This window comes from Chelonia mydas, chromosome 8, assembly GCF_015237465.2.
Source record: "Chelonia mydas isolate rCheMyd1 chromosome 8, rCheMyd1.pri.v2, whole genome shotgun sequence".
Lineage (NCBI taxonomy): Eukaryota > Metazoa > Chordata > Testudines > Cheloniidae > Chelonia > Chelonia mydas.
The window spans coordinates 13,827,995-13,852,387 of record NC_057854.1 but is presented as its reverse complement, the minus strand read 5'-3'; the positions used below and the strand labels follow the sequence as shown (position 1 = coordinate 13,852,387).

General features: G+C 42.1%; 1 protein-coding gene across 4 annotated transcripts in view; it reads right to left on the bottom strand.

Moving 5' to 3' along the window:
• The window catches only part of FSTL4 (follistatin like 4), a 490,949-nt gene that overhangs the window by 13,267 nt on the left and 453,289 nt on the right, over positions 1–24,393 (bottom strand). For 2 of the 4 annotated variants that reach the window (XM_043520690.1, XM_037907517.2), the window contains 6 exons: positions 23,636–23,770; positions 21,981–22,007; positions 16,452–16,570; positions 8,169–8,318; positions 7,451–7,558; positions 3,851–3,960 (listed from right to left, as the gene is read on the bottom strand). In XM_043520690.1, coding sequence (XP_043376625.1) covers positions 3,851–3,960; positions 7,451–7,558; positions 8,169–8,318; positions 16,452–16,570; positions 21,981–22,007; positions 23,636–23,770 — 649 coding nt within the window. The remainder of the gene's footprint in view (positions 1–3,850; positions 3,961–7,450; positions 7,559–8,168; positions 8,319–16,451; positions 16,571–21,980; positions 22,008–23,635; positions 23,771–24,393) is intronic. The other 2 variants (XM_043520692.1, XM_037907518.2) reach the window with 1 other exon arrangement.

Genomic DNA, 24,393 nt, shown 5'->3' with positions numbered 1-24,393 from the left:
TATTTTGCTTCAATCAGTGGGTTTATTTCTTTAATCTTAAACAGAATGTCAATGAGACACTCAGCAGTGATTTCACTGCTGAAGAATTAGCCAATGTACTGTACGATCCCTTGAAAATCACTGAGCTTAGCCTTGCGTTTTCCCATTATGCTCGGATTCTTTAGAAACGTCACTTAAAATAGCTGCAGTAAAGATTCACATGGCATTAGGTGTGGAGGAAATAGGAGATGACACCAGTGTTTCTCCTGAATGAGCGCACTTGGACTATTAAAAAAAAAGCCTTTCTTTATAGCATTTCTTTCAAGACTCCCTTAATACTTGGCCAAGTGCCTGAATAAGAGAAAACCCAGGCTTTTATCATAAACTTTAATTTGAAAAAGTGGGTTAGAATGTGTGTTACGTGCACACAGCTGCTGAAGAGGTGCTATGCCTGTGTGAAATTTGTGCTCTGAAATCTCAGTGAAAAAACTTGCTCTTCATATTCTTTTAATGGACAGCCATCGAGTCTGTAGGGCATCCTGGGAACTAGCGCCCCCCCCAAAAGAGAGAGGTGACTCACCCTGTGCAGTAACTGTAGTTCTTCAAAGATGTGCTCCTCATAGGGGCTCCACTTCTGGTGCATGTGCGCCCCATGTGCCTTTGATTGGAAATTTTCATCAGCAATGTCCGTTCAGCCCACACGTGAGGATATCAGCAGCATGTGTGATATCCTCACACATGCTGTTGACAGCCTCTCAGCTTGCACTGAGGCTATATCAGGTTGCATGGGCACATTGCTGCTCAGTTCCTTTTTCACCACTGAGCCACAGAAGGAAATTCCAAAGCACGGGGAAGGAAGGTGGGTAATGGAGCAGTATTCCCATAACAAGGCGGGAACTTTGGAATTGATTCCAGCACAGAGGAAAAAAGTGCATCGCCAGCTGTTGCATCAGAACTAGAGGCATTGAGAAAGGCATATGTACCGAAAACCTTAGTGCAGCTCTCGGATACTGGACATTTTTAAGTACAGCCACAGATGTATGTAGATTGTGCCCTCGTCAAGCAAACGGCAAGAACCCTTCAGTAGTGGTATGGCACACTCTTAAGGCATCCAAATGAACCTTGAGAGAAATAAGTAATAGTCCTGTTTCCTTTAGCTGCAGCACATATTCCAGAACAACTGGATGAAAGGCAAATTTGGGGGTAGTATTTTGGAATTCACAACAGACACTAAATGTTCTCCATTTTTGAAGGTAAGTATTTCTGGATCTTTCCTATTTTTAAAATAATATCTGTTGTAACTCTGACGGACAGACCGACTAACCCCGCAAATCACTGAGGAGACACACCTTGAGGTGGAGAATGCTCACACTGGGAATGCAGCATTCCACTGGCATCCTGGGATAGGAGCTGAAGAGGGATTGGAAGATTTATCTCTGGACAAAGAGCTAGGGGAAACCACACCTACCTTGACTATGTTGGGGCTATTAGGATAACTCTGTTCTTGTCCTGTCTGATTTTGTTCACTGCTTTGAGAATCAGAGGCATTGGGGAACCACATAAAACAGCTTCTTCATCCAAGTGAGGAGGAAGGCCGCCCCCTGAGCCTAGGAGCTGCTGCCGGACATGCCGCCACTTCCAAAAGCCACCTCAGGTAGGCGCTGCCAGGCCGGAGCCTGCACTCCTCACTTCCTCCTGCACCCCAACCCCATCCTGCACCCAAACTCCCTCCCTGAGCCTGCACTCCCTCCTGCACCCCAACCCCCTGCCCCAGCCCGAACCTCCTCACAATCCCAAACTCCCTCCCGGACCCTGCCCCCCCCCCCCCCCCAGCACAGAGCTTCTTCCCACGTCCAAATTCCCTCCCAGAGTCTGCACCCCCTCCTGCACCCCAACCCCTTGCCCTGAGCCTCCTCACGATCCCAAACTCCCTCCCGGAGCCTGCACCCCTACCCCAGCACGGAGTCCCTTCCCACATTCAAATTCCCTCCCAGAGTCTGCACCCCATCCTGCACCCTCAGCCCGGAGCCCCGACCCACACTCCCTCCCACACCCCAACCCCCTGCCCCAGCCTGGTGAAAGTGAGTGAGAGGGAGTGATGGAGGAAGGGGGGCAAGACAAGGGTGTTTGGGTTTGTGCAATTAGACAGTTGGCAAGGATACCTAGAAGTTGAAGACCATTTCTGACTGAAGCCTGGGGGCTCCCTTGAATAATTCTGACAGAGTATGATAGTGTCATGATGTCCATGGGAAGGAAGGCCCTGGATGCGAAGGGGCGCTAGAGTTTCCTCAGGACTGATGGCGAGGAGGGGGAGGTCTCCCGACCTGTCTCCAAAGTGAGGCAAAAGGAACACTCCATCATTATCAGTCACAGCTTGATTTCCTGGTTCTTCCGTGGCTTGGATTTGAGGGCTAAACAAGACGTTACACTTATGTGGCTCTCCCAGGCAACAAACATGTAAAGTGTCCATTGCTGACTGGGATAGCCTCTTTATACACAAGGCAACATTTAAACCCCTGTGAACCGGGCATGCCCTATGCAGAGAAGTTTTCCCCAGAGGGAATAACACAATCTTTCAATAGCCAGTATCTAACTATTACTACTTACTAACAAACTACGTAAAAAGAACTCAGCGAGCAGCCGAGACAAGCACGATGCGGACACACTAAGCTGTGTCTCAGCCCAACACAGGAACTGAGGGCAGTTTGCTTGCGCAGCCTGATACAGCCTCAGTGTGGGACACGTGGGTATCAGAAGCACCTGCATGGGCCAAATGGACACTGCTAATTAAAATCTCCGATCAAAGGTGTGGGGGGCACATGCATATCTGACGTGGAGCATCCATAGGGGCACTACTTGAAGAAGGTCTAGATATTTATCTGAACTAACAGACAGTTGAAAGTGTCAAATTACTGTTTGTTTCAGCAAGCAGAGCTATTTACATTGGGTCAAAACCTGCACATAGTCACACCAATGTCACTAATAGTGTGGCAGTCATCAGTAGAACCCCAATCCAGCAACTAACTTAAAGTTAAGCATGTGCTTAAGTACTTTGTTGGATTGGGGTCTAAAAAGCAGAATATGGCACACATCTGAGCTATACTGGCTCCATAAAGTGATTAGTAGTTGTGCTATAACGTGGTAGCAATAGAATCCATTACTTTGTACTTACCATTGATTTCAACAGTTAACATGTAGTTGTCACATTAATGCCAGGAAATAATGCATATTATTTTGAGTTAAGCGTGTTAGCTAAATTGTAATTCCCTTGGAAATTATTGTAATCACAATACCTGGTACTCATTTTTTTAAAAATGCATGCACCATTTGTGCAGTTGCTGTTACTGCACACACATCTCATATTTCAGCATGCAAATGGTCAGTTATGTGTTCAACAGCCAAACTTTAGATGAGAATAAATTTTTTACCACTCAGCTCAATAAATCATAGGATATGTCTACCGAGTCCTTAGGGGCTTGTACTGGGATGGCTAGCCCATGCTGAAGCCTGTGCTGTCATGTGTTTGCTAGCTACTGTTGCAAACAGTACAAGCACACCTTAATTTGCAGTGTAGACATACCCTCAGCGGTACACTTTGAATCTTAGATTTCTTATAGTATGGCTTTGTGGTTAAAGCATGAGCCTGAACCTCAAGTTTCTATTCCTGTCTCTACACAGACTTGCTGAATCATTTGGGGGCAATTTGCTTATCCTGTTCTTACATCAGTTTCCACATCAGGAAAATGGGAAAATAATACTTAACCACATCACATGTTCATTAATGTTTATATAGTACTTCAAGCTGATTAGACAGAAGGTTCCCTAGAAGCACAAAGCATAATGATGACGAGTCATTAGGACCATTCCTTACCTAATGTGATTAATAATAAGATTTGTAGGTGGTATGAAAAAATCATCCACATCTTCAAATGGCGTGCGGATGATATGCTGATTTTCCCCTGCACTTGCCTCTGATATTACCTACAATAAATAAACAAAATGTTGAGCATAGGGAGAACAATAAGGAAGCGAGAAGTAAATACAGATTACAGAACTGCGTTACACCAAAAAGATTTTTGCCATGTACCTAGGACATTCAAATTGATTAATACTTTCAAAATAGTGTTTGGAGTAGCTGCCCTGAAAAAATGTTAATTAAAATGGCATTTGAAGATTGACATTTGTAAGATAAATGCACAACTCTCTTTGCTGTCATATGATGATGTTTGTATCCGTAGACAAAGCAATCATGCACAAGTTGAAATAGTGTGACAACACTAAACCTACAATAATGTATTCCAAACTGTTTAAAGAAAACATTTATTTCATATTTATTAACTCACTTAAATGCACAATGGTAATTCACTGGCTTGAATGGTCTAATGCTAACTCCCACAGCAATTAATTATAACTCTGAAGGAGCAGAAATGTTCACCCATCGATTGCACCATGTAAAATACATGGAAGAGCAGAGAAAGGTACTCTCTCGAAATGCTGTCCTTCAGAACAAAGCAAACCTTCTGCTGCCATGGAAACTCTGATTTATTATCTCCCTTATAACCCCAGAAAAATGAGGAGGTAAAAATGTTCAACAATTAAAATGTTAAATACAGAAATTGTTTACTGGGATTGTTTTGGTTCAAGATGGTTGAGGTCAATTCATTAGAAGTTTCTGCTAATGTAATGTGCTAACAGGAGTTCTTTTGAATGTAAGGCTAAATAATTCCTTAAAAGGTTTAGTTCAAACTTTCTGGTCATGCCATTTCGATTTCTTCCAATTAAATTGTTTGAGAAAAATGCCAATTTTTGCCGAGTGCTTTCATGAAGCCAGAAATAGTATTGTACATTTGCTTTTCCATAAACTAGTAACAACTGAACAATAGCAACCCCTTAATAGGCTGCATAACTTTGTTTAATAAACCCCTGATTTCTGAAGAGGGAGAAAATTAAGGTCAAGCTGTACAGCTGAATTTCTTTATTACAGACTGTGGGAAATCATTAAGGTTTTTGTTTGTGTGTGTGTGTGTGGGGAACCTCATCAAATTTGACACTGCAAACTTTTGGGGGAGGGGGGAGGGAGAGATCAGAAAAACAAAAGGTAGACTGCTGCTGATGTTAATCTAATGCTATCCATGCGTATCTGCACTTCATGAGATAACGGAAAGGACAATCCGAGAACTATAGCCCTATAACAAGTTTCCAGCTGTGCAGTTGGTGTTGTCTTGTTAATAATCACAAGTCTGTGCCATCTTTCCTTTAATTACAGAAACCTCTCACAGCTGGACGGAAGCTATTAAGTTCGAAAGCGTAAAGAGAATCCATTTTGTCTTCCTGTATCTTGTACAGGAACCCATGGTAGTCATCAGGAAAGTTAGCTGAGATTGCTTCAGAAACTTCTGTTTAGTTGCTGTTGTTCTGTTGCCAGAGGTTACAACAGTGCAGGAGTCCTCATTATTTAGCAGGGCCCAATTGGTTTGTAAAATCTGTATGGCAATATGGCAACTGCTGTAAAGAAGGTGATCATTTATGGGTAAACGTCTGGCCTGAATAGTTTAACTGGGCACTTAGCTGTTGTGCAGGGAAGCAAGAAGAAGATCCTCCCACTCTCAAGCGCCAACATAAGGGCTAGTGTAGACTCGAGGTGCCAGGTTCACAAGGTATTTGCGTGCCTAACTGCCTCTTTAGGCACCTAATGCCAACATTTGGTGCCACTGACATTTTCAGAACCACTGTCCAGCTGCTAGCTAACCCTGTAGGCATCTAAGTATCTGCTGGTGGGCCCACGTCACTGCTTGGAACCCGCACTCAAACTGAAAACCCAGAGCAATTCTCAGACTGGACATTCCCATATCTCTCCTAAAGCTCTCAGTTGCATTAGTATGTGCTAAACATGCCTATGGGCTTGGGCCCCCCCCACAATCCGGGCCAAGCAAGTTGGGAATTTTTCGGCTTGTGCTTGTGCATGTCCCTAGAATACTCAATAGCCCTGCCGTTAGGGCACTTGCCTGAGAAGGGGAAGACTCAAGTTCACATCCCTGCTCCAAATCAGGCATAACAGTCTGGATGGCCTCCTCTCTGGTTTTTCATGAGAAAAAGTTGACCTTGTTTTTAGGCGCCTAACTTCAGGAGAGGGTTTGTGGATAAGAATATTGGCACTTCCCTCTGGCCTGTCAGTCAGGTGTCTAAGGCCACATCAATGGGAGTTAGCTGCCTAAATACATTTGATTGGGGTCTAAGTCCCACCCCTTTCCTCTGCATTTCAGTCCTGGTTAGGTTAGGCCATGCCCTGCTCAGCTGGCTCCCAAGAATCTCCTTCTTGGGCACCTAACTCTCTGTATGCAATGCATGGGTAGCCCAGGCAGCTAGCTCGGGGCTCAGAATTCCACTAGGTGCCTATGAGCTAGGCATTGCAACACCTAAGTACCTGTCTGTAGCTAGCCCTAGATTCATCGTGGGGAGAGGGGATTAGATCATTGAATTGGATCTCCCCTATATCACAGGCCTTAAATTTCATCCAGTTACTCCTGTACTGAACCCAACAACTTGTAAAGCATATCTATCTTCCAGAAAGACATCTGTGATCCTTAAGCTTCCTGCTTCCCTATGAGGAGTGGAGGTAGGAGGTCAAGAGGATCTGTGCAATGGTAGATCTCCCAGTGCCTCACCACTTCCAGCCCACCCATCTCACTCTCTCTACATCCAGTTGATTATTTCGCTAGCCTCTTTTCACCTTGGAACTGATTTCCAGTACCTCATGGGGATTGCCCATCCCTTGCCTAGCCCTCCAGAATCCTATACTGAATCCCTTCGTGTGGCAGAACCGCAGTGGGGCCATTGCCTTGAGAGTCTCTGCAGACCAGAAAGCAGGGCAGGAAGTGCCATTCAGGAACTTTTTTTTTTTAATTTTGAGAGAAACAAAATCCAATTCCTAGGACACTAGGGTTCTGATTTCAGGGGGGCTGTGCACACACACAATGCTTACTGACGTTAGTTGTGGGTGCTCAGCATGTCTGAAAAATCAGGCCCCTGTACTATCGGCATAACTCGAGAGAGAGCAGCACAGTAGTACAGCAGCTCATCCAAACAGGAGGCCGATACTGGCAACCTAATGCAGCCACATGGCTTAATTCATTTTTATGGTGGGTATCAGATGAAAAAAATAGATGTCAAAATAACAGCATGAAGCCAAATCTCTGCTCTCATGCTAAACTCCAGGTCGGGTTTTATTGCTGCATTATTGATAAAATGAAAAGGAGTACTTGTGGCACCTTAGAGACTAACCAATTTATTTGAGCATAAGCTTTCGTGAGCTACAGCTCACTTCAACGGATGCATACTGTATGCTTATGCTCAAATAAATTGGTTAGTCTCTAAGGTGCCACAAGTCCTCCTTTTCTTTTTGCGAATACAGACTAACACGGCTGTTACTCTGAAACCTATTGGTAAAATGTTAACTTTACATAACACTTACCTGCAGTGTTGGATGGGACTTCTGCATGTTCCCCCAGCTAAGGACCCAGACTTGGTCATGTGATTTATCATAATGTAATTTGGCTGGTAGGGGGTCAACATCCATAGACTTCAAAGAAACAAATATTTGTATTCATATTTAGTCGAGTGAAGGTGGATTATGAACATTATTTATGTTAACATTTGTTTACAAAGATTAATGTGAACATTCCCGTGGAATCCATTATCCACCCCCCACACTTTAGGGAGATGGAGGCACAAATTTGTGTAGTTGGCTGAAAAAAATCACAGTGACAGAGCCAGAAATAGAAATTAGGTAGCCTGATTCCAGTCCTCTGATTTGGCTAATCAGACAACACTCCATCTCCCACCACAACTTCTATCTACAGGGGCCAATTTCTGATAGCGTTACACCTGGGCAATCTGGTTACAACTGAGGTCAGAAACTGACTCAGTAAGTGTAGGTCAGAAATACTTTCTAGGAAGCTGCAAACGTGACTGCAGACTTATTCCTAGGACTATGAGAATCATGCCATAAAGCAGTTTTTTGAGAATGAGGTTATAGCATGGCAAATGACGCAGTATACCCCGATGAGTGAAAATAGTTTATCTGTCCGACACATGAGCTCAGTCAGAGGTTCACTGGGTAGGGACCTAATTCTTTAGCAGATCAAAACCGCTTTGCCATCATGGAATAAATAGCTCTCCTGGTTAAGTACCTGCATGACTTTCTGTGTCTGGATATCAATGATGATTAGTCTGTTCTGCTTGGGCTGTGTCACATAAATATACTTGTCTCTGACATTGACAGCTGAAGCCCAGAGGCAGGACTGAACAGCTCCACCTTCAGCTCTAGGACAGATCTCTTCCTGAAAGAGAGAAGAACAGGTTTAATTTGTGCAAGTTCAGGGCCATGCTCTAAGCAGCCTGCACTTTAGCCTGAAATCATAGAACAAAAATCCATGGGGACTATGGTATGCCTAAAGTATTCCCCCCCCGCACTTTTTACCTGGAAAACATGAAATAATTATTGTATTAAGTAGCACACTGTAGTCTGGATCTATCCCAATGAAATTAAGCAACTGGAGATTGCTGCAAGCTCCCATTTATATTCAAATAATCATGATGCTGCACAGAACAGAATCTTTTGAAGTATCCCCTGTTTCAAGGGGACTTATAGTGCTGTAAACATTTATTAGCAATATAAATCTCATTTTGGGTTTAAAACACAGTGATTTATGTTTTAATGGAATTATTGCACTGCATTGTTCCTATAGCTTCATTCTCAGTTTTAGAAAATCTTGCTCTCAGGTCCTTGTGCATTTAGAGTAGCAGCAGAAGAGTCCAATAGTCTCCTTAACTCCAACCTGGAAACGTCTTGCATTTAAAAGTATCATATGGTGTGGGCTTGATTTTGTTGACCTTACTCACATCTGGGTCATTTGTTGAAGCCAGTGGGACTAAACATCATTAGAGCCAGCAGGATTTGTCCTTTGCTATATTTTCTGTAATGCTGCTTCTCCTTTTTGGTGATAGCTTTCTCTTCATATGCTTGCTTTCCCATCTTGTGCATTATTATTGATGACCGGTAAGTTATTCCAACAGTAATGGTACTTTTCAGTTGGTACCTCTCAGGTGCCTAATAAAGTACAATATCATTTAGTTGGGGATCTAAAGCTCGGAAGGCCACATTCTTGTTGAGTTCTGGCCCCTCTGCACTACTTTGTGGGTGCACAAAGGCTGGAAATCAGCTGGATTTAGCTGCTGAGAAGTCCTATGGTTTGGTGAACAGAGCTTGTGCATCTACGTCCTGGCCCACCACTCCCACCCGGCCCTGGCATAGAAGTAGATTGGGGGGATGGAGCTGGAGTGCACTGGGCCTTGGCTATCCTCTGGCGGCACGTGGTCCTTTGTGCACAGAGCTTTGAGAGTGAACGAGAAGGCAGAGCAAACACCACGATTTATTCTGTTTTTAAAATATCTCACAACTTTTAGGCCACTCTCATGATCTTTGAGCGCTACTTGTGATTTTCATAGGTGGGGGTTAGCCATATTCAGTAGCAAACTTGCAACCGGAGACTCAGGAAGCTATGAGTCTCCATGACAAACTTTTCCTTCCCCAGTGCCCCCACTTTTGCAGCAAATGGAAACTTGGCACAGCAGAAAATCTGGGTCCAAGTGAACTGTCCAAGGTCCCGCAGCAAGTCAGTGAGAGAGGTGGAAACAGAACCAAAGTCTCTAGACTCCCAGTGTGGTGTATTTTTCACCGGTCCATGCTGTGTATCTTAGAACAATAGTCTTCCTTATCTGAGATTAAGTAGAAGTGACTAGTATGTGAGAGGATACAAGCAGGGCACAAAGAATAGTTTTAAGAAATGCACTAAAAATAACCTTTGGCCTGATCCTACAGCCATTGAGGCCCCCAGCAAAACTTCAATGAGAGCTGTATAGCACCCTGCGTTTGCATTGTGGATGAGGCTGCAAATCTATCACAGAGGTCACGGATTCTGGGACTTTCCGGGACCTCCATGGCTTCTGCAGCCAGCAGGTGCGACCCCAGGGCTGCCCAAGCATCTCAGATGGCCCCGGTGACTGACCCCAGGACAGCCTGGCAGCTTGGGTGGCCCTGGGGCCAGCTGCAGTGGCTCCCCTCCCCACAACAGTGGGCCACCAGCAGTCCCAGGCCACCAGCAGCTGCGGTGGCGGTCCCAGGCTTCCCCCTACCAGCAGCCACTGTGGCTGTCCTGGATCTAGTCGCGGTCCTGGGCTGCCCCTGGCCAGCAGCAGTGGCAGCAATCCTGGGCTGGTGGGCTGCCCCCCACCAGTAGCAGCAGCGGTGGTCCTGAACCGCCCCTCACCAGCAGCAATGGTGGTGGTCCCAGGCTGGCACCCCAGAGGCCCGCCCTGAGCTCCAGTGGGCACCCTCGATGAGTACCAGCGGGTGCACCAGAGGCCCCCCCCCAGAACCTCCTAGAACACCCAAGATTTAATCAGGGGTATATAGTACAGTCATGGACAGGTCATGGAGCCTGAATTTTTTTTATTGCCCATGACATGTCCATGACTTTTACTAAAAATACCCATGGCTAAATCTTAGCCTTCATTATGGGTCATCCTAATGGATGAACTTGCAAAAGTTCACCTGCTAACTAGCCATTAATTACTTTTGTTTCTTAATGGCTACTTTATTTGAATGCATAGTTTTGGAGCAGATACAGGACATGGGGAGGAAATAAATGCATGTGTGTTTTTGTCAGTACAGCTGTGGCTCTTAGGCCTTGTCTCTACACAAAAGTTGTACCACTTTAGCTATCCCAGCACAGTGAATGGGATACCCCTGCTGTGGGTGCTGTTATGGCTTATTTCTGTACGAGAAGGGGAATGAATAAGCTATAAGCACTTTTCTATCGGTACAACTTCACCCATACTAGGGATTGTACCAATATTACTATTATAGTAAAAGAATCACACGCCTAGCACACATAGTTACACCGGTCCAGTCCAAAATCAGTGTGTAGACCAGGCCTAAGTTTTGAAGATAAGGGGCCAGATTGTCTAGTTTGGCTGAGTTCTGATGTATGCCTCCCACAGATCCTGGAGCCAGCCAGAGTCCAGTCTGGTTCCTGGTGTAAAGGCTTGTCTACACAGGGAAAACCCCCACAGCACGTGGTGCACATTAGCTACTCTACACTGACTCCCCCTGCGGACACTTACTGTATGCTAAGAATGCCTTTGTGGGCATCGGCTTAGTGCAATTTGTATTAAGCTAACCTCCCTGAGGGCACTTTTAGTGCACACTGGGTGTCCACATAGGGAACTAGTGTGAAGAACTTAGTGCACTTTACATTCATACCCTAGCTTACTGTGCTCTAATTTCCCCTGTAGACAACCTCTAAGTTGGAGCAGCTCAGAGCACATGTAACTTAAACCTGTCTACAGGCCCCAGCAACTTTGTGCTACCATCGTGGTATAACTGAGCTGGAGCAGGGACCAGAATCTGTCCCTATGGGTCTAATACAGCACTCACTTCAAATTTAACACATTCAGCCTTGCCCACGCTAAATGTTCTTTTATGCCGATTGGATAGCAAATGAAGCTGTTTCTGTTGTAAACCCACCAAAGGTTGGCTTGTTTGTACAACCACATCACTGTTTACATGGCTAATGTTAACATAATACAAAGAAAAAAGTAATGTAAATCTAAGTAATGTAAATCTAAGTTATTTAGAACTATCTGAACCAGGGTCTACTCCTGCACTCATTGAAGCCAATGGCAAAGGGTCCCAAGACTTCAGTGGGAGGCGGGATCAGGTCTTTAGAGGTTACTCTAGAGATCAGACATATAGCACTGCTAAAAGTTCCTTTTAAACCCACCACTGTTTTCTTTAAGTGCCCTTCTTTCTTTGTTCTTTTCAATCTGAATTTCCAGTACCACCTTTCCAATATTTACAGCTCTTCAGAAAAGAAACCCAGAAGTCTGTCTTTGAGTTGTAACAGCGGTAATAAGGTTTTATAATATGTCCACATAGAGTGCTCAAAGGTGAGGATCAGAGCGTCGATTTATAAGGTGATATATTAAAAGGCTCAAATGAAGGGAAAATATTAATCTGAGAGTTATTGATATTTAAAAAATACTTATTTAACAGAATGATGCCCTTTCTTAGAATTATAGAATCATAGAATATTAGGGTTGGAAGGGACCTCAGGAGGTCATCTAGTCCAACCCCCTGCTCAAAGCAGCACCAATCCCCAACTAAATCATCCCAGCCAGGGCTTTGTCAAGCCTGACCTTAAAAACCTCTAAGGAAGGAGATTCCACCACCTCCCTAGGTAACCCATTCCAGTGCTTCACCACCCTCCTAGTGAAAAAGTTTTTCCTAACATCCAAACTAAAGCTCCCCCATTGCAACTTGAGACCATTACTCTTCATTCTGTCATCTGGTACCACTGAGAACAGTCTAGATCCATCCTCTTTGGAACCCCCTTTCAGATAGTTGAAAGCAGCTATCAAATCCCCCCTCATTCTTCTCTTCTGCAGACTAAACAATCCCAGTTCCCTCAGCCGCTCTTCATAAGTCATGTGCTGCAGCTTCCTAATAATTTTTGTTGCCCTCCGCTGGACTCTTTCCAATTTTTCCACATCCTTGTTGTAGTGTGGGGCCTAAAACTGGACACAGTACTCCAGATGAGGCCTCATCAATGTCGAATAGAGGGGAATGATCACATCCTTCGATCTACTTGCAATGCCCCTACTTATACAGCCCAAAATGCCGTTAGCCTTCTTGGCAACAAGGGCACACTGTTGATTCATATCCAGCTTCTCATCCACTGTAACCTCTAGGTCTTTTTCTGCAGAACTGCTGCCTCACCAGTCGGTCCCTAGTCTGTAGCAGTGCAGGGGATTCTTCCGTCCTAAATGCAGGACTCTGCACTTGTCCTTGTTGAACCTCATCAGATTTCTTTTGGCCCAATCCTCTAATATGGTAAATAAACAATCTTCAATATGGTAAATAAACAAATGACAAATGAAACATTTCTGGCCATATTTCAGTACCTATATTTGAAGATATTTTATAGTTCAATAAGATTATACAAGCGATGCCTTATTGTGCAATAGCATGACATGAATACTGAAAAAACTTAATTCAAGGCCTTAAAGTCATGTGATATCTCGCTATTGCACTTGCCATGTTGTGTATCATTGCATTTGATCCAATACTAAAAGTTCACTGCCACTAGGACAAAATTTTCCTTTACCAGTTTTCTTTGAATTCAGATAATCCTGGATTTAAAAAAATCCCAGTGTTTGTAGAACATTCCAAATGGACAAATAGGGTGCCCAAGTTGTCTTTATTTTTAATGGAACTTACACAGAATGTTCAGTAGAGGTGTAAACTTCTCCACATCACTATCCCCACATGCTGCCACTGTATCTCAATTCTGACTTGGGGAGCCATTGCATGAAAAGCTTATATGCATGTGAATAAGGTAACCATAGTCAAAGGCTCTGTGCCACATTAATAATCCCCATGTCAGAATCATAATATGCATTGTTTTTATTTTTAAAATCAGCCTTAGAAGCATAGGGATTGCCATAATGGATCAGACCTGAAGTGAAGACCAATTGCATATCTACCCTGCAGAAGAAGAGGTTACTCACTTTGTGCAGGAACTGCGGTTCTTAGAGATGTGTCCCCCCTTGGTGCCCCTTGATCAGAGATTTTCAGTTAGCAATGTCCGCTGGGCCCATGGATGTGTCCTATGCCTCCTTGTGCCAGATATAGAGGCTATATGAACTGCCTCAGTTCCTTATCCACCCAAACATTCCCTAAGGAACAGTCTGAAGCAGAGGGCAACGAGGGAAGGTAGTGGAGTACCCATGGATACACATCTCAAAAAACTGCAGTTACTGTACGAAGTGAATAACCTCTTTTTCTTCTTCCAGTAGTATTTCTATGGGTGCTCCACTTCAGGTGACTTCTGAGCAGCAACCCCAGGTGGAGAAGGGAGCTTTGAAATAGAGTCCAGAACTGAAGATAGTACTGCAGAACCAAGTGCTGCATCGGATCTGACTGCATGGATCAGGACATAATGTTTCAAAAACATAAGGACTAAAGCCCATGTAGTGGCCCAACATTTTTCAGATACTGGCACAGTCTGTAGTAATGCCGTAAATGTTGCCTCAATTTGGTTGCAGACCAGAGAGTCCCCAGACTCTTAATAAACCTACCTGATACCAGATGAGCAAATATGGAGAATCTTTCTACTAGAAGATGGAAGGCTGATATTGCAGCCAGAAGGACCTTAACTGCACTAGTTGATAACCCTAATTTCTTTAGATTCAACAGATAATCCAGGATGACTAAAAGGGGCAGCAAATCAGGAAGAAGGCAGCAACACCATGTATTTCATTTCTGCAGGTGCAGGTTGACCTCTTTCGACTGTTCAGTAATACCTGTTACACTTCAATAGAGCAGGAGGATTCTAACCCCATGAGCCATGCCCTGAGGCGGAGAACCAATAGCTTGGGAAGAAGCACATGACCTGCATCCTGTGACAGGAGATGAGGCATGGTTGTGAGCTTGAACGACGGTTGGACACACAGGTGAAGCAGGTAAAGGTACCAAGCTTGTCTTAGCCAGGTCAGCACTATTAGAATATTTCTGTCTCTGTCCTGCCTGATATTGTTTATCACCTTTAATATCAGCAACATTGGCAGAAACACACAGACCAGACAGTTCTTCCAAGATAGAAGAAAGGCATCTCCCAAGGACTGGTGGCCCAGACCCTCTCTTGAGCAGAAAACAGTACACTGCCTGTTCCTGGAGGTGGTGAAGCGATCCACCTCTGGAAGTCCTCATTTTAGGAATATGCTGGGGAGAACTTGGGTGTCTAGCTCCCATTTGTAGACCTGCGAGAGGTGTCTGATGAGGACATTGGTTGTGGTGCTCTGAATACCTCAGAGATAGACCACTGAGATTCGGATCTGATGAGCAATGCACCAGTTCCATAGCTTCATGACTTCAGGGCACAGAGAGGGAAATCTTCCTGTTCCCTGTTTGTTGATACAGAATGTGCAGAATATGTTGTCCGTCATGACCCCGATTGATTTATCCCTTATGAGGGGTAGGAAATGAAGGAAAGCCTTGACAGCCCTGATCGCCAACAGATTGATGTGGATACTGGTTTCTTGAGTTGTTCATCTGCCTTGATTTGTGCTGGTACTGAGGTGGGCTTTGCATCCCAATAGCGATGCATCTGTCGTTAAAGTCACTGATGGGGCTGACTGACAGAAAGGAATGCCTGCACAGATGTTGAGTTGGTTCTTCCACCAATCTAAGGAGTTCATCATTTGTAGAGGAACTGTCACCTCTCTGTCCAAGATGTCTCTGACTGGACAGTAAATTGTTCTAAACCACCCATTTCCTCATTAGCAGTCTGAGTTTATTCTCCCTGTTTTTCCTTCCCCTGGATTTGAGGGCCAGGCAGAAGTTGAACTTCTGGGAGATGTGGGACTCCTGCAAGCAATGAACACACTTAAGTGTGGCTGTCACAGGTATTGTCTCTTGGCAGGAGAGACAAAGTGTGAAAACTGGCAAGCCAGGCATGCCCTACCAGGAAAAAATAAATCTCCCTAAAGAGAAAAGGAGTAAAACAATCCTCTCACTATTTATCTAACTAACTATAAAAACTATCTAACCACTTTAGAAATATTACAAAAGCCAAGGCATGCTCAAGGTAGACATGGTAGAGTTCTATCTCAGGCTGAGGTGGCTGAGAAGGAACTGATGCTGGTTCAGCTGCGCACCCCTATATAGCTTCGGCAATTGGCATGAGCTGAACAGACACTGCTAACTGAAAATCTCTAAACTGTATAGAACGAGTAATGTGGAAGTACCAACCCTTGCATAGATTTAGGTCCAAAGCTCAGTATTTCCTGGGTGCAGCTGTGACAGGGATTGCAAAGCAGCTAGTTGTGCCTCCCTGATTCCTGAGCCATATCTCAAGTGGTCATCTGCCAGCTAAGAATACACAGAACACAGTACTATTCCAGTTGCATGCCCTGTCCTGCCACCAACACTCCCTCGCCACCTGCACTCAGAGGCTGTAGAGTGGTGGGGTGGGGAAGGAAGGAATAAAGGCCACTTACACCAGAATTACATTAGCGGGGGCCACCATGGGGCAGCCCTCAGCTGGGGAGACCTAGTTGCTTTGTGGCCCAGTTCTGATTTGGTAGCATTTTATATCCACTTGGCACAGTTGGAAATGACTACCCAAGGTGTTGGATATTGGCAAGCCAGGCCCGAGACACTCTGTGATTCCAAGGATAAACTTCCTTCACCTTTTGCATGGCCACAAATCCCCGCCTTGCACATCCTCAACTGGACACTTTGAAAATGTAACATTTTCCTCGTACTGTATATTCTCTTCACAAGATCTAGGGAGCACAAGCTGACAGATGACTTGGATACTTTATTACAAAAAATCAAAACAAAAACTTACATAACTTGTAAAAATCCTCTCACTGGGTTTGATATGTCTTCGGATCTCACATTCGTTTGGCTGAATGATTGTGATCCCATCATTGGAAAAGACATAAAACATATTTCCCACACTTAGGCCTTTAAGAAAAAAAAAAAGAAAGCGAAATAAGCAGAATTTAAAACAAAACAACAAAACCCACATTTCTAGACTTTTATTTTTGGAAGAACAACAAAAAAATCACTTTCCAGAAAAACTGGTAATTTGGGTGCAGTTGGTGCATTCACAAAAATCAAACTTCATGTCATAACAAGGGCTTCAGGGTGTGAGGAAGGAGATACAGACACATTCAAAAACACATTGCTTTGGTGGCGGCAGTGACAAAGTTAGGGAAATATCTTGAGGTCTTCCATGATTATATCTGTGTCAGAATTTGAATGTGTGTGACATTCTAACCTTGCCAAATCATGACTTTTTTTCTCTTTCCATTTACACTGGAAATAGCTTGCTAACTGTTATGCAACCAAAAAGGAACTGTCAGCTAAAAACACACAAAAAAAATAACCCCTCAAAGTCACACAGTTACAATTAATTTGACCTTTTGCAATTTGCAAATTGTAAAGATGAATAAAAGCATTGCTTGATTATTTCATGAAATACATTTTAAAAAAATCCATCCTGTATTCTAAAACCAGCTGCGTGAACCAAAAATAGCCACCAAAACAAATACATTTTTGAAATTTTGCAAACTGTAATTCACAAATGTGGAATATTTCAGCATTGCAATAGCACTCATCTATCAAAACTGGGGCATTCCAGGAGCTTTTGAAAAACTGGCTCCTTCTCAGTGGATTTCTGGTGTAAGATTATAATTTCATATTTCTGTTTAGCAGAAATGCCCTACAACACTGATAGTTTGATTCTTCTTCAGCTACATGCAAATGCAGTAAATAATATCTTAGAAAATGGATTAGGGAATCTTTTCAAACACTATACTCAGAAAGATCCCAACACTCTTTAAATTTTTATACCACCCGCTAAATAAATTCTTCCAATGGCCTTTGTTATCTCAGATAATGTTGATAGTGTACTTATCTGCCAAACTTCCATGGCACTGGTGATATAGAATTTTGTCTTTAATAAAATTTGCTCCATAGAAAATAAGGTCCTGATCCTGCAAACACTTAGAAACATGAGCAACTCCACACTACTGGGACTAGGTTCTCCTTAGATTAGCATCTATAAATCCTATTAGGACTACTCACATCTAAAGCGTTACTCCACATGCGTTAAGTGCTTCCAGGATTGGCGCCTGAATCATCATAGGAGATTTTTTACAGCAAGAACTACGTATGATTGGGACTAACACAGTTTTAGCAAATTTCATAAAATATTTGCTGTATTTATTTAAATGAAATTTCAGCATGGGAGGGTGTTCCTTAAATCTAAACTATCTTGGTGTGAAATATCTGGCTTCAGAGTACAACTGCATGTAGAGAGACTTTTTAGCTTTTGATAGGTTTGTTGCTGCACTGAGAATCTGATGCTTTAAGATTAGCCTCTGAACCACACCACAGAAATACCCCAGTTAAGGCATCAAGCGGATACGGGAGCTGTGATCCTTGAAGGTGATGCCACAGTGAGGGACCATGCATTCTGAAAAAAGCATAAATGTTGAATTTCTACTCAGGCTCTACCTAAGGACTAAGTAGCTTGGTAGGTGCTAAGGGCTAATTTTCCAGAAGTACATTACCAGGTCATTTTGCCCAGCCATTATAGCCAAAAATCTACCCTCACTGCATGCACATAGCTCCCACTTATTTGAATGGGAACTGAGTGTATGTATTGGAGAGCAGAATTTGGCCCTTTGTGCAATGAGTGAACGAATTTTCATATGTAAAATAAAAGTTTCATTTTAAAAAGTGAAAACAGTCATGCAAGAAATTATGACAATTGTGATAGATACATGTTATTATCTGCATGCACATTATTAGTGTTATTTTATTTGATGATTTGGTTAAGAATATGAATGCGCATTTCAGCTTTTAGTAGTCCTTAATAGCAAAAACACTGCTTGATAATACCTTCAGTTCTGTGCAGATTTGGAGTTACTTTTCCAATTTACTTTAGTTACCTTGCAGTGTTTTAACATGATGATCCTGAATCTACTTCCACTAAAGTCAGTGTGAGTTCTGTGTCTAACTTCAATGGAAGCAGGACCAGGCACTATTTAAAACATTAAGATGTTTGTTGAAGATAACACTCTTTTCGAGGTTTACAGGATATTAAATTAAAATGCCCTTATGGTCAGTAATTTTCAATCCATCTTTTGAACAGAAAAGTTACTTTTCACTAGTTAACCCTTGGAGTTCGATTGTCATATCAAAAACGTGCACCTCAATCCTGACTGGTTTACACACAGGAATGGTCCAATGGGTGTCAATAGGGCAATCCATGTAATGGTTTTCCTCATTCTAATCCAAATTGATTGAAGCATTTAAATAGCTAAAACTGGTAATACAAGACTTTCGTGTTTAAATTTATATACATCTATAATACTGATGATTATTTGTGTGCTCTCCCTGTCCTCCCTTGCCCCAGACATAATGAAAAGTATTCCAGCTTTGAAAATAGTGTGACGATTAATTCTATATCTGAGCCACCCACTCTTCCATCCACTATTTTCACTGTACAAGATATATGCACATAAAAGCATTAATTATTGCATATATTTTCAATTCTATGTGAAACTGGCTGAGAATGCTGTGTGCACTCATTTCCTGGGTTATAGTTGTGTACATGAAAACTTTTGAAAATATAGCCCTCTTTCAATGATCAACTGTAATTATTTTAACTCTGATTTAAAGCAAAAAGCTTGCTTCATGCAGCACAACATACAGTCATTAACTCACATCATTAGTTTACTGCAATATCTAATTTATTGTAATATGACAACATGAAAATTTGATCACCTTAATGCAGCGGTTCTCAGCTTGTGCAGGGAAAGCCCCTGGAGCGCCGGGCCGGTTTGTTTACCTGCCGCGTCTGCAGGTTCGGCCGATCGTGGCTCCCACTGGCTGTGGTTCGCTGTGCCCGGCCAATGGGGGCTGCGGGAAGGGCGGCCAGCACGTCCCTTGGCCCGCGCTGCTTTCTGCAGCCCCCATTAGCCTGGAGCGGTGAACCGCAGCCAGTGGGAGCTGCGATGGGCCGAACCTGTGGACGCGGCAGGTAAACAAACCGGCCTGGTGCGCCAGGGGCTTTCCCTGAACAAGCAGTGGACCACAGTTGAGAACCACTGCCTTAATGGATTCAGCTGTACCCATCCTTTTGGTTAATAATGTTTATTAAATCACTAGCTTTAATTTTAACAGCGAGGAAAAATAAGTAAAATTAAATGTAAAAAAACCCCCAAAAAGCCCTCTTTCTCATCCAGCCTTTTCTCTTTGCCAAGTTTTATCTCACTAAATTAGCTCCTTTCTCTACAATGAATTTGCAGATCGAATATTTTACAACTTAATTTCTAACATGGAGAGAAAGATTTATATAATCGTATTCTACACACACAGTTATTTCAGGAAGATTGATAGTAAATCTGCTATCACGAGCACTGTTGCTCCCTCTAAAATTCAGAATTTAATTTAGAAACGTGCAGGTTTGATTCTGATCAGTTTACAGTAACTACACTGTATTTAGTAGAACTATTATTCAACTTTACGTATTCCTTTAATTCCTTTATTCCTACACTTTTCTGTCTGCTTATTCCATGTAAAGTTATCTCGCCCCCTCCCCTCGAGGATCTTTAAGGTAGAACATGGGATACACAGTATATAAACAACCATGCACCATTACATAGGTGACGCTTGACTGATTTAATTCAACAGCAATTTCAGATCTGAGCAAACTATACACTGGAATAGAGCAAATCTAAATGCCCACAGTGCAATTTACATGAAGCTCAGCAGTGGAGAAACAATCTCCATCATTGTGTATTACACAGTAGCTGGTGCTGAGTTGGGAATAGGGAACAACTGTCTCAGGACAATCTGCTCAAGTTAGTGATCCTGCCACTTGTAATGACCCAAAACCTAATGCTTTTACACATATGCCATCAGCGCTACTGGAAAGAATGGGACAGTGGATACTCTCTGGGTGCTCATATGCAAGATGAAGAACTACAGGTCACTGAAAACTGTCACTCTCCTTATGCCTCTAAAATCCTGAGGGCAAAGCCAAAGCAAAACAAAAAGCCCTAAGCCAAGTGAAGCAGTAAGATCCTCTCTTTGCATATGTAGAGGACCGGGTGTGAAATGGTCCTCGTACTCTCAGCTGGTAGGATGGAAATATATGCTTTGCCTGATGGCAGAAGGAAAGGATGCTTGTGCCAGATACATTAAGGAAATTGCTCAAGTACAATGTATTCACTGGTGAAGTCTCGATCCATAATACTAGTAGCCTAGTATGATCTAGGCTTCCTTGTGTGGAAGCTGCACAAATTAAGCCTGCACCCAATGCAACGCCAGCTTGTGACTGGACTTTAAAAAAAAAACACCATTCACATCTTTTTAGCAAGTGTTTTATAGTCCAGGGGCCAATTTTTCCAGTGCACATATGCAAGATCCATGCAAGATCCAAAAAGTGCACAGAGCCAAATGTCCACATTTGTGCATGCAGTTGCCATAACTACGTATGCAAGTGGATAAACTGTAAAATATCCAGTTGGGGCACAACTGTTTAGATACTTTTGCATATTCATTTACTGCCATAGCATATGCAAATCAGTATGTAGATATATTAATACCCATTTTTGCACATAACTACAGTACATGCACACACAAAATCAAATCAAATATTGGCCACAAGTGTCTCCTAAAGGAGTTTGAGTCCATTAGCTACTTAGGATGCTTTTTTCCTCTAATTTAGCCTTCAAGTTACAGAAATTTTGACCTTGTGCAGGACACACTATAAATCTGATCAGATTAGAGTTCTTAATTGCCAATTAAAACAAGAAGAAATGAGGCATCCTGTGCCCCACATATCTTTAAAGGATTGGAGGGAGCAATAACTATGGTTTCACCCAACACATATGAACACAAGCAGTGGGTGTGTGTGGTTTACATAAACAGTTGTACATACTGTACTAGTAAAGAACAGGCCTAGAACAGCATGAACCACATGTTTAAAAATGGAACATACTGAATTTATATCTTACATTTGTTCATTTGCAGTAAATTGAGATCATAGTTGTTCAGGAAATTCTGTTAAGCTATTGATATTTGCTAAGAATCTGACATTAAATTGCATTAGTGATTGTTTCTGCCAAATCAAGAATTTCAAATGTATCATGACCACCTATTATTTTATAGGGGGAAAAATCAAAGGGATTATGTCCAGGATTTAGATCACGAAAGTGATATATATTATATGAAGCTTAATCGGACAACCGTGAGAGCCGATAAAGTTAGTGGCAAGTCAGTGGAGAATGGCCCATTATGGAATTATTGAAGCAGACAAGCACATTATCACTACAACAAAACAACTTTACTGCAGTACCTTCCTCTCGCCACAGTATGTTTGCAACTGCAGCATCAGAAAATTGGGAAAGCCAGAAAATAATCAAGAAAAGAAAAAAAACATACAATGTCAAAATTTTCATTGTAGCAGTTAACTGAATTAATACTCTGATTTTAAGTGAACTGTTTAATTTGTGAAAACTTCATAGCATTCATCCAGGCAAAGTATTTCATTTGAATAAAACATCAGGAAAAATAGACATTTCCAAAGTCAAACTTCTCCTTGTGGGAGAGTCCTGCAGTCCTTGCACTGGTAAAATTCCCATTACAATGAATGTGAGTTTTGCCTGCACCAAGACTGTAGGATCAAGCCTTGATGTACAGAATGTTCTCCTGAATGTAATTGTAGGTATGGTACAGACAGTGATTTCCTGTACATTTTCATTAAGCAAGTATAACATCTTTTTGAAGCCTAGAAGAGACAGTTATACCAACAAAATGCTTTCCAGTATTTCCCCTGGAAATGTTATGCAACAACAGTTAGGATTCAAACAACATCCTTAGGTATATTAATTGAATTTCAGTTTGTAATATTTCAAATTATTTCTCACCAGGATATAATTTCCCTTGCCCAAAGGTTCAAGTGAAAGTGACTGATATTTGCAAGAATACACAATTCTACTAAATGAACCAAGTATTGCCATGAGTGCGTGTATCTATTGTTAACGTCTAATTCAGAATGTGGTGTATTTTTGGGAGGTGACCTAAGCAGCCCACACCTGTACAATCTGCAGAACCTTTAGAAGCGTCATGTGCAGAAGCACTCTGGAGAATTACTCCAAAGTGGCAACCAATCAGCTCTTCCGATATTGCAATTTCATGTTGGGTAGTGCTAATATAACACTGCTGCACTCTAACTGAAGACAGTGGCTAAGATTTGGATGGCAAAATATTTGTCTTTGTTATGGAAAATAATCTTAATATTTTAAAACCCGTTTTGCTTCTTTTCAATGTGATACAGGTACACGAAAAAATTCAAGCAATCTGAACTGATGACATCCCTTAAAGTTAAAACAGTTTCACAGATCACTATTCTAGGCATCCAATATTTGGCTATTTTGAGTATTAATTGTCTTGAAAAAGGAAAAGTCTGTACAAACAGAACAATGAAATTTCATTTTTAAAATCAGGCAATGGTTAGAAGAAATCTCTGGGTTGTAGTCTTTTACAGCCAAAAATATTAGCAATGTGTTACTTTAGTAAAGCTATCTATGCTTATATCTCAACACAACCCTAACACACAAAAGACCCTTAACGATGTGATACAGTAAGTCATCTATCATACCTCATGTGATATCTTCTCAAAATAGAGCCTGATTCTGTAATCACTATGTGGGCAGAATTCACCCTAGCTTCAATGGGAGTTCCACTGATTGTGTGGACTGATTCCAGGACCAAGTTGTTATTGCAAATATGTGATGCTTATTTTAGTGGACTAAAGAACACAAAGCAGATTACATTCAGGTTAGGCCTCTTCCTGTAAATCCTTACTAAGGCAACATTTCCATTGAACGTGTTCAGGTACACAGTGATTAAAACTAAAGAGGGGAAATGGTAACTTCAGATAAATCACATAGCATTAGAACAAAAAGAAATAGTGGGTTACTAAAAAGATAAAGGAAAAATTAAGCTTACGAGTCTTCCTGGCTGAATCTTCGATGAAGAGAGACGATATGTCCTCATCCACTCCCACTTCATTTTTAGCAATGCACGTATAGGCACCGGTGTCTTCATATCGAACACTATTGATATGAAGTTCACTTCCATTTGCTGCAACGAAGACATCCATAAACTGTTCCTCACTGTGATAACACAGCTGTTCAAATGCCCTAGCTTCCTAAAGAGGCTTGTCATTACAGGCTTGCAAAGTGACAAGTTTTTATCTCTGAATATTTTCCATGTTTAGACTGAGATTTTGAGGAGTTTGTGGATTGCTAGAGGATGGAAGCGTTTTCTTTTCCTAGTGTCAAATACAGACTTACCACAAAGAAATAAAGTGAAATTCCACACCCAAACAGAATGCAACATCTCACTTATTTGCCTCGAGTAAAAATTTGTAAAATTCCCCTTTTTTTTTGGTGCACAAAATCATACAAATACTACACATTTTTTTCATCAAACCAATGAAAAGCTGATTTTTCACCATTTTAGCAGAGGGTGTGAATGTTTTCTACACAATCCCACCTATTGTGTAGTTCTCCTATAATGCACTATCATTTAAAATACCTTTTTAACCGTGTGTTAGGTGAGGTCTCGTTTCCTTATATTTGTATTGCAAGTACAATTTACACATGATCCTGCTCCCTGTTAGCTTTTGAAAATGGGTGTCTAAAATTAGCAATGAGAAATAATTTCATTTGCAGATGTTAATCTGAAAAGGGAAATACATGAGT